The sequence below is a fragment of the Chrysemys picta genome, chromosome 1 (genome assembly GCF_011386835.1).
Source record: "Chrysemys picta bellii isolate R12L10 chromosome 1, ASM1138683v2, whole genome shotgun sequence".
Lineage (NCBI taxonomy): Eukaryota > Metazoa > Chordata > Testudines > Emydidae > Chrysemys > Chrysemys picta.
The window spans coordinates 50,397,729-50,409,102 of NC_088791.1; the positions used below are offsets into that span (position 1 = coordinate 50,397,729).

General features: G+C 44.2%; 1 protein-coding gene across 1 annotated transcript; it reads left to right on the forward strand.

The window, feature by feature from the left end:
* Positions 1-489: 489 nt before the first annotated feature.
* On the forward strand, positions 490-3,048 carry LOC135973403 (SRRM2 protein homolog rsr-2-like). The gene is made up of 2 exons (XM_065556470.1): positions 490-1,420; positions 2,486-3,048. The coding sequence occupies exons 1-2, from the start codon at positions 874-876 to the stop codon at positions 3,046-3,048; spliced, it is 1,110 nt and encodes a 369-aa protein (XP_065412542.1). The 5' UTR covers positions 490-873.
* The last annotated feature ends 8,326 nt before the right edge of the window (positions 3,049-11,374 follow it).

Here is an 11,374-nt window from a genome sequence, read left to right on the forward strand (position 1 = left end):
TATTGCAAGTTTAACCCTTTGGAGTGTTGCTGCTAACCTGTTTCTAACCTTTTCTCCCACTTCACTTTCCTTTTTCTTTGAACTCTTTCCCCTCCTTCTTTTCCTAACTATCCCCAACCTGTGGTCCTGGGCCCCAATTTTGGGGGACTAACTGGCAGTGAGACACATTTTCAAAAACAAATGTCTAGTTTGCCACAGTAATTTTAAAACATGATGAGTTGTTTATGATTAGTAGCCGCCAAGGGCTGGCTTTTGGGGTCCAAGAAACATGCAGCGGTGGCTGCTTTGCTATTTTGAGTGGGAGTCAGCCGTGGAATGCCAAAGCTCCATAAGGTAAAAAAAAGGAAGCTAGGAACACAGAACTTGGAATACACATGAGCTATTGGGAGCTACTTAAACAGTGGAACTACAGAACTTCACAGGTCACTGTGAACTAGTGGTAACCACAGACCCTGCAGTGCTTCTCAGCTCCGTGCTTCAAGGAGAGTCTTAGGCCTGGTCTACACTACGACTTTAATTCGGATTTATCAGCTTTAATTCGAATTTACCCTGCAACCGTCCACACAACGACGCTATTTATTTCGATGTAAAGGGCCCTTTAAATCGATTTCTGTACTCCACCCCGACGAGCGGAGTAGCGCCAAAATCGATTTTAACATTTCGAATTAGGGATAGTGTGGCCGCAATTCGATGGTATTGGCCTCCGGGAGCTATCCCACAGTGCATCATTGTGACCGCTCTGGACAGCAATCTAAACTCGGATGCACTGGCCAGGTAGACAGGAAAAGCCCCGCGAACATTTGAATTTCATTTCCTGTTTGCCCAGCGTGGAGAGCACAGGTAACCACAGATAGCTCATCAGCACAGGTAACCATGCAGGCTGATAATCGAAAAAGAGCACCAGCATGGACCGTGAGGGAGGTACTGGATCTGATCGCTGTATGGGGAGAGGATTCAGTGCTTGCAGAACTTCGTTCTAAAAGACGAAATGCAAAAACTTTTGAAAAAATTTCCAAGGGCATGATGGAGAGAGGCCACAATAGGGACTCTGAGCAGTGCCGCGTGAAAGTCAAGGAGCTCAGACAAGCCTATCAAAAAACAAAGGAGGCAAACAGTCGCTCCGGGTCAGAGCCGCGGACATGCCGCTTCTACGCCGAGCTGCATGCAATTCTAGGGGGGGCTGCCACCACTACCCCACCTGTGATCGTGGATTCTGGGTCGGGGATAGTCTCATCAGCGACGCCTGAGGATTCTGCCGATGGGGGAGAGGAGGAGGAGGAGGATGAGGATGAGCTTGCAGAGAGCACACAGCACTCCGTTCTCCCCAACAGCCAGGATCTTTTTCTCACCCTGACTGAAGTACCCTCCCAAGCCTCCCAAGCCAGTACCCAAGACTCTGACCCCATGGAAGGGACCTCAGGTGAGTTTACCTTTTAAAATATAAAACTTGTTTTAAAAGCAAACGGTTTTTAATGATTACTTTGCCCTGAGGACTTGGGATGCATTCGCGGTCAGTTCAGCTACTGGAAAAGTCTGTTAACGTGTCTGGGAATGGAGCGGAAATCCTCCAGGGACATCTCCATGAAGCTCTCCTGGAGGTACTCCAAAAGCCTTGCCACAAGGTTTCTGGGCAGTGCAGCCTTATTCCCTCCTCCATGGTAGGACACTTGACCACGCCATGCTTGCAGCAAGTAATCTGGTATCATTGCCTGACAAAGCCTGGCAGCGTATGGTCCCGGTGTTTGCTGGCATTCAAGCAACATCCGTTCTTTATCTTGCTGTGTAATCCTCAGGAGAGTGATATCACTCCTGGTAACCTGGTTGAAATACGGGAACTTAATTAAGGGGACAGAGGTGGCCGTTCCTACTGGGCTGTTTGCCTGTGGCGGAAAATAAATCCTTCCCTGCAGTTAGCCAAGCGCAGATGGGAAATTGGCCCTGAGTTTTTCGTGTTTGGCTAGCAGGGATCTTCCCTGTTACCAGCCACGCGGTGGGGGGAGGGGTACCGTGATCATCCCAGAGAATTCATGGCGGGAGGGGGGCGGCGGCGGGGGGGTGGTTAGTTTGGTGCCTGCAGGGATCTTCCCTGATACCAGCCACGCGGTGGGGGGGAGGGGTACAGCGATCATCCCAGAGAATTCATGGCGAGAGGGGGGGTGGTTAGTTTGTTTTCTGCTGCTGCTGAATGTTAACAGAAAAACCGCATCACTCTACAGGCTATGCCTGGTATGTGGGAAAGGAGGGCGCAGAAGCTGTAAAACAATGGCTTACCATGGCCGCATGCAAGCCGAATTCTGTTGCCCAGACCTGTGATCTCTAGCAGCAAAGCCACAGGCACTCAGCATTAAGAGGCAAAATGCGACCTTGCACAGAAATCACATGTGCTATGTAATGTGAATAGTGTTGGTCACCGTGAAAGAGTATAAGCATTGTTCTGCAAAATGTAGCTTTTTAAACAAGTCTCTCTTTTTTCCCCTCCCTACAGCAGCTGCAAATTCCTCAAGCCTCCCTCCTCCATCCCGAAGGTTATCACAGATAAGCCCTCGTAAGAAGAGAACGCGAGACGAGATGTTTTCTGAAATTATGGAATCCAGCCGCAGTGACAGAGCTCATCTGAATGAGTGGAAGGAAACAGTTTCAAAGTATAGGAAAGAAGCCAGTGAACGTGAGGACATGAGGGACCAACGTGAGGACAGGAGGGACCAACGTGAGGACAGGAGGGACCAACGTGAGGAGAGGAGGGACCAATGTGAGGAGAGGAGAGACGCTCGAGATGAGAGGTGGCGGCAGGAAGACCAGAGGAGGCAGGATGCAATGCTGGGGCTGCTGCGTGAGCAAACAGACATGCTCCGGCGTCTGGTGGAGCTTCAGGAACGGCTGCTGGAAAACAGACTGCCGCTTCAGCCCTTGTTCCACCCTCCCCCCTCCCCATGTTCCGTATCCTCCTCACCCAGACGTGTAAGAATGCGGGGGGGGGGGGGGAGGCTCCGTACACCTTCCCATTCCACCCCAGTAGACAGCCCAAGCAAAAGGCTGTCATTTTTTTAACCTTTTCTTTGTGGCTTTTTCCTTCCCAGCAATCCTCCTCCCAAATACCACCCGGGTTCCCTCCCTCTTTTTCTAATCTATTAATAAAGAATAAATGATTTTTAAATGATAGTGACTTTATTTGGTTTGAAAGAAAGCTGGGGGAAGGGGGAGGGTGGGTTCCTTACAGAAAATCAGTCAATAAAGGGGGCGGGTTTTCATGAAGGAGAAACAAACAGATATTTCACACTGTAGCCTGGCCAGTCATGAAACTGGTTTTTAAAGCTTCTCTGATGCACAGCGCTTCCTGGTGTGCTCTTCTAATCGCCCTGGTGTCTGGCTGCGCGTAATCAGCAGCCAGGCGATTTGCCTCAGCCTCCCACCCCGCCATAAAGGTCTCCCCCTTACTTTCACAGAGATTGTGGAACACACAGCAAGCAGAAATAACAATGGGGAGATTTCTTTGGCTGAGGTCAGAGCGAGTCAATAATGATCTCCAGCGACCTTTTAAACGGCCAAATGCACATTCTACCACCATTCTGCACTTGCTTAGCCTGTAGTTAAACAGCTCCTGACTCCTGTCCAGGCTGCCTGTGTACGGCTTCATGAGCCATGGCATTAAGGGGTAGGCTGGGTCCCCAAGAATAACTATTGGCATCTCAACATCCCCAACGGTTATTTTCTGGTCTGGAAAGTAAGTCCCTTGCTGCAGCCCTTTAAACAGAGTAGTATTCCTGAAGACGCGAGCGTCATGAACCCTTCCCGCCCAGCCCGCGTTGATGTTGGTGAAACGTCCCTTGTGATCCACAAGTGCTTGCAGCACCATTGAAAAGTACCCCTTGCGGTTTATGTACTCGGTGGCTTGGTGCTCCGGTGCCAAGATAGGGATATGGGTTCCGGCTATCGCCCCACCACAGTTAGGGAATCCCATTGCAGCAAAACCATCCACTATAGCCTGCACATTTCCCAGAGTCACTAACTTTCGTGGCAGCACCTGAGTGATTGCTTTGGCTACTTGCATCACAGCAGCCCCCACAGTAGATTTGCCCACTCCAAATTGATTCCCGACTGACCGGTAGCTGTCTGGCGTTGCAAGCTTCCACAGGGCTATCGCCACGCGCTTCTCAACTGTGAGGGCTGCTCTCATCTTGGTATTCTGGCGTTTCAGGGCAGGGGACAGCAAGTCACAAAGTTCCATGAAAGTGCCCTTACGCATGCGAAAGTTCTGCAGCCACTGGGAATCATCCCAGACCTGCAACACTATGCGGTCCCACCAGTCTGTGCTTGTTTCCCTTGCCCAGAATCGGCGTTCCATGGATAGAATCTGCCCCATTAACAACATGATCTCCAAAGCACCGGGGCCCGTGGTTTCACAGAATTCTGTATCCGTGTCCGTGTCCATGTCCATGTCAATGTCCTCATCATGCTTGTCGCTGCGCTGCCGCCGCCGCTGCCTCCTCGCCTCGTTTTTCTGGTCCTGGCTGAGCATAAACTCCACGAGAACGCGCGAGGTGTTTACAATGTTCATGACTGCTGTCTTGAGCTCAGCGGGCTCCATGCTTGCCGTGGTATGGAGTCTGCAGTGTTCACCCACCCAGGAAAAAAGGCGCGAAAATGGTTGTCTGCCGTCCGTTGCTTTCATGCAGGGAGGAGGGAGGGAGGGAGGAGGTGAGGCTGTACCCAGAACCACCTGCGACGATGTTTTTTGTCCCATCAGGCACTGGTATCTTAACCCACAATCCCAATGGGCGCGGGAGACTGCGGGAACTATGGGATAGCTATGGGATAGCTACCCACAGTGCAACGGTGCAGAAATCGACGCTAGCCCCGGTACTTGGACACACACCACCGAATTAATGTGCTTAGTGTGGCCGCATACATTTCGACTTTATACAACCTGTTTTTCAAATCCGAATTATATAAATTCGGATTAATCCCGTAGTGTAGACATACCCTTAGGAAATAGGTTTCCTACAGAATTCCTAAACTTCGGGGCTTGTCTGCACCTTTCTACACTCCTCACAGGAGTGTCTTAAACCAATCTCTAATCATTAGGATTAGGATGAAGGCTGTTTGGATTAAATTATCCTACATCGATTTACTCTTTAATTCTTGCACTTTTCCTCGAAGTGCCTCTTGCTGGCTACTGTCAGAAACAGGATAATGGACTAGAAGCACCAATGGTCTGATCCAGTATGGCTATTCCTGTGTTCCTATTAGTAGTAGTATTATGGTGGTGACTACAAACACCAATCAAGCCTATTGTGCTAGGACTCTTTCTAAAAGCCTGTTTCTCTGAACCAGTTTTTAAAACCAATCAGAACCAAACTGTGAACAAGTCTCTAGCAGCAGGAATCACTCTTCTAACTAATTTAGAAAAACCTCTTCAAAGCAGTTTTAGCCATTACAAAAACAGTTCTGACTGCTGGAACTTGCTTATACGGCAGCTCCAAGAGGTCCAGCCCAACTGGTTTTGAAGTCAGTTTGAATTTTTGGGAGTAGTTCCCTGGAGTAGGCACGGCCATAAAGCACTAAAATGGCTTTTCTCTGATGGTGCTACATGGAAGGCAGAGGGCACTTGAAGGAATTTTCTATTTCAATATGACAAGCTGACAATTTATTTGCTAAGGTGACATTTGTGACGGAGGGAGTAGAAACTGACAGCATAACATATTTGTCAATAAGCACAGGCAGAAAAATACCTTCTAAAATTAGATGGACCTAAAATATAAACAACTAAAACTCCTGCAAATGTTGCCGAGTTTTCTTACCTAATAGAGAAATAATAATTGACGAGTGTTTACAATAACAACAGTGATTAATGGGAAATCAGACCTTATTATCATCAAGTGTCCCTAGACTCTTTAAAAACTGGTTTCAGATATGGAAGCTGGAGTCAGCTGCAACTAAACACAAGCCAAGCTCTGGCGGGTTTTCAATGTCACTACTTACTCCTAAATGTCACTGAGGAGTTGCCAACAGGTATGAAAAGGCACCAGCTGCTCAGCCTTGCTTTCAGAAGGAGCAAAAGAAGAGTAAAGCACAAATTGCACAAGGAAGCATGGGGTTTATAAAGGAAGAAAGAAATATTATAATAGCACTGTAGCAACATGCATTTCATCAGGTTAAAAGGGATCCCTCATCTTTCTATAGTTTTCTATTGCCGTGTGATTGCATTTTAAAGTCCCAGGGCCAAATTATGATGTAATTTACACTGGTGTAAGTTAAGACTAAGTCAATTGGCTGACATGGAACTTCTCCAGATTAAAGGTAGTGTAACGGAGATCAAAATGTGGCCCCTAAGTCTAATTCTCACACCAAAGTAACAAATTGCACCCCAGCTTTCAGCCAATGTTGTTTCATGTTACTGTGTGGCAAGGTCTCACGTTCCAAAAGCTTCATTATGCTTATAAAACATAGTACAGTACATTTGCTAGCATACTGTGATGTATTATCCAAAATGATTAAAACTATGCTATACGTGTCATAAATTAACAAAGTACAATTTGCAATGCAGTTTCCTTGATTCCTTGCATTTGTTCTCTTACTTGCTAATTCCCTAGCTCATTTCTAGTGCCAGTTAGTAAGTGGGTTTAAAAGAACCAATGAGAAATTAAATTAGATTAGCCACTGGTGAGATGAACATGTGTACAAACTGAGAGGTACTCAGTAAGAGGGATATTTTCTGATGTATGTCTGACATTTACTGAAAATTAAATTATCCTTTTGATTTTAGAGCTGAAATATCTGAACCCTTTCTCTCTTCCTGTCTGGCTGTTAGAAACATAACAAATGTTTGCAGGATTCATATGTGAGCTGTGCTACTCTGGGTCACCATCTGACTCAAAACATCCACTGATGACACTTTTAAGCAGATGCTGTGGATTTAAGTGGTTTATGTCATGACATCACTACTGAAATCACCTCTGGAGGAAACATAAGCTTGGTGCCCTAGAAAATTATCTTCAGGTCTCAAAAGAGATAGCATTAAGTGTATCAAAGGGATTTAGCCTTGAGCAGACTTCTAAAATCTATGCTGACATGCATATTAAAATGAATCGTTTTGTGAAAATCTCATTGCAGCAAAATTAACTTTCCTTCCCAGTTTTGGTTTATTGGAGCACTGACCACAGAATGACAACAAGCTGAATGATGCTGCATCGCTGAATTAAAATTATGCCCACTTAAAATTGTGAATTAGATTCCTACTTTCTACATAGGGACAAGGCTACAGTCTCACTGTCATCAGTCAGAAGCCCCTCAATTGAAATGCAATGTACAGGTGTTAATGGGTTACCAGCTTCGTCTACCAAAATGCCACATTCGTATTGCTGGAGGATGCTAGTATGTAATATTTAGCAGCTGATACATCGTTTCAGATGTTCAGATGGCAGGAAGAAGAAACTGGCAATTCTAAATATCTTGGGAGACTGTTTGCCAATTTTGCATTTAGGTATTTCATTGCCCTCATTAGAAACTAAAGTGTACCTACCACACACTTGTTGAATACCCAAAATAATCTTTATTTAAAAAAGACAAATAGGGACAAATTGTATTTCCATCTGTGCCCAAAAGATACTTTGACAATTAGGAAAATGTTCCTCCTATTTATAAAATACATCTGTAGTATTACGGAGCTTAAATAGAATGACAGAACCATAGAAAATAGAGGTGGAAAATAGTTTGTAGGCCATCTAGTCCATATCTCTGCCAGTGCAGGGTTGTTTCCTATATTCTCCTCCATTACCAGTGGGCGAGATTAACATTAGGCTGGAGAGAATTCACTGCCTGATCTTCCCCTAACAGTCCCATTGCTAAAGAGGAGTAAAATTTTGTCTAGTCCAGGGGTTCTCAAACTGAGGGTCAGGACCCCTTAGGGGATCACAAAACTATTACATGGGGGGGTCGCGAGCTGATAGCCTCCACCCCAAACCCTGCTTTGCCTCCAGCATTTATAATGGTGTTAAATATATTAAAACATGTTTTTAATTTATAAGGGGGGGTCGCACTCAGAGGCTTGCTATGTGAAGGGGTCACCAGTAAAAAAGTTTGAGTACCACTGGTCTAGTCCCTTCTCTAGCCCATGAGTTCCAAGTATGGGAGGTCCCAAAGAGTCAATTGTATGGCGTCTTCTTATGGCTTTCCCTGTGCTTAATTTTAACTTGTGACAGTAACCTCATTATAAGCCATAGGTAGTTTATTTGTTGCAGAGTAATGAGGTGCACTGTAACTTTTAAGACAAGGTATTTTGAAAGATAACATTTAGGAAGGTCATATCTGCAGTTAGGATGCCAGTGGTCATATCTTATAATCCAGATTTAAGTCACTCTGTAGTATATACTACTTCAGGTAAAGCACTTCATGTCCTCCCCTCCCCAAAGAGCTACCATTTTTCTAAGGCTACACTTAAATGGCCAATATCTTTTTAATATTGTGGCTAATCTATTTTTCAAAATTCACTTCTGTCTACCTGTAAGTGAAGTCTTCATCAGAGGTTGTACTGGTACCTGCAGTACTGGCATATCAAGCACCATTTGGAAGTCTAAACGTTCAGTGACAGCCATGGTGCTTATAAATAGATCTGTTTTAAAAGGGATGTGACACCCTAAGAACTCCTCAATGTTAACTGGCAAAGGGTTCTGTAACAGTAACTCCTGACAAACTCTGTTTTCTTCATGTTTATCAAAGAGGGTCACATGAGGTCTCTGATCCTCAATTATTGCACGATGTACAGATGAATTATATTTAAGGAGTTGTGTATATACATTGACAATATGTTTTAAAGCTGGTGTCCAATGCAGGGTTGACAGATTTCTCTCAGATAAAGGATGAATATTCACCTATCTTCATCAGTTCACGTGTAAGTTAAGCATTGTAAGACAACACAATAGAAGTCCTATTTGCATATGAGGTCAACATGAAATCAGCACAACAAAGAATAAACCCTGACTCTGGGGAACAACAATGAATTTGGGGGGATATGAGGAGAAGGCAAAAGGATACCTTTTTATCCAGCACTGGAGGAAGTAATCAGGCAGTGCAATTACATCCATGAAAATGGGATCACAACCTGCCCTGGCTGGAAATGCTGCAGGAAGGCATTAGATGAGAACAGACTGCTTTAGACAGGAAGTTAGCCTGTTAAAGTTAAGTTTAATCTCTAGAAAGCATGTTATGATTTTGTTTTATATGCAACCTCTATTTCCATTATTATCCTTACTCACTATCTCTTACAGTTTAGCCTTTGATAATAAACTTATGATTCTTTTCAATATAAATATCACAGTGCTGTGGGGTTATATGGGAGCTGATCCTCAAACAAGCTAGTGTGTACGTTGTCCTAATGGGGACAGCAAACCTGGTATTTCTGTGAATAGCCAGTGACAGGACCTGGATATCACAGGGGAATACTTCAAAGGGGCTCAGGGATTAGGGTGCACCCATTGTTCACCTGCAAAGCAAAGCAAGGGCTAGCATTCCCCTGAAGAGATTGTTTGGATGACTAAGATGCTGGTATTGTCAGGAAGCCAATACCCAGTTAAGCCCAACAAGTTTCTCTCTCTTTCTCTCAGTGAAGGCAGGAGGGGAACAAGAGGGCTCTCAGTCTTGGGCACCCCACCATCACAGGCTGATGTAACGCTGATTACATAGGGAAGTTAAGTATAAATTCTTGCATGATCCAGGAAGAAGATTTAAGAACTAGGTGAAGCTTGAGTTTCATGAAGAACAATTTAAATTGATGTTGTACATTTTATATGCTTAAAGTTTAAAAAAATCCTACAATATAAATATAAAGTGTGACACACATGAAAGAAAAAAAGAGGAAAGTGACACAAATACACATCTTCTAGCACAGCAGGAATACTAAATGATAGGGAATATTTTAAGCACTGATATTTTCAGCATATGTCATATTGCTCAAAATGGTAAGTATCCAAGGTAAGTCACCACCATGGAACCTAGTTTAGAGTACCAATATGTATTAAATTTTCACAGATTTCCAAGGAGAATACTCAGAGTTCTCTGAAATCATCCATGCTCTTTCTAGACGGAAAAGTTATTATTTCTGGGGGAGGATAGTTCACTTTATTTTCTAACCCTATTGCAGTATGGTACAATCAGATGGTTGCAGTGCTCCTGTCAGGTTGTAGCCCTGTGATTACTGTACTTCAAGCCCTACTGCAACTTTCAGCTTCTTCCTCACCTCCTACAGGCACAGCTCCTTAGCTCATCCCTTTGAGCTTTGCACACAGCTCCAACCTGTCATACCAACTATAGCCCTAATCCTGAGATTTGCTGGGCCTGGGGAGTGGGAAAGAGAATAAGTATTCAATTCCCAGGAATTCCTCTCCAAACCCTGGGGAACAACAGGAAGCAGCAGAGAGAGCAAGGAAAGGGTTCTTCATGTATCATGATCCTGTTCAGGAGGGTTAGAGAGCAGCAGAAACGACAGCAGGAAAGTTTTTCCATACCAATTCTGCGACCCCTAAGACATCTATCAGCTACATTTGCCCAGCTTCCTGCTGATTTTAGGTGGATATTATGCAGTCAACAGGAGTGGGGGGAGGGAGGGATTGCACTCCTACTAGTTTCCTAGTCTTTTAAGGGCAGGAACTGGTTTAAACTTTACCTGAACTGTTAAACTAGGTTTAACATCAAGGCTCATCCATTTGCAAACAGCAACTTGTTATTCAATGTTTCTCGCTATCACTAAAGCCTCTGAGAAAAACATCCCCAGAAGAGGACTCTAGTCAAATCTTATCACCAAACATATATAAGATTTACCCTGACATTATTTCCTATTGAGGAAGAAAATTGCTAATTCCATCAGTCAGTCTTTTTCTGTTTTGAAGAATGATGAGCAGAACACAGTCGTCAGTAATTTGAATGGCAGGGTTTTTGTTGTTGTGTTTGCTTGTAATTTTATTTTTAGTATTTTATAAGACACAAAAGGATTCATGATATCATTATATGCTACTGTAAATCAGATGCAAATCAAAGCATTTTTCTCAACCAGAATGGAATTAAGATTTCTGAACTACAGTCTAAGATTAAACATAAATGATCAAAGTGTAAAAATCTCAGTTCTTATCACAGTTTCCATCAGTTCCATATCTAACTTGAAAGACATGGCTACAAATCTCCACATTTTAGCTTTGACCTTGAATGAGGACAAACACAGGCATGGATTTTTAGTGTCAGGCCACAACCGTATTAAAGGTAACACAGGGGGAAAAGTTTACCCACTCTATCACCTAGACTCTCACCTCCCAGGCATTTTAAGTGATTCCAGTACAGAGTTGAAGGACTCCTACCATGTAACCCATAACTTGGAGTAAACGCTCTT

Coding starts and splice junctions, on each gene's coding strand:
- LOC135973403 (XM_065556470.1), top strand. CDS start 874: ATGCAGGCTGATAATCGAAAAAGAGCACCAGCATGGACCGTGAGGGAG. Junction 1,421..2,485: donor CCCCATGGAAGGGACCTCAG/GTGAGTTTACCT, acceptor CCCTCCCTACAG/CAGCTGCAAATTCCTCAAGC.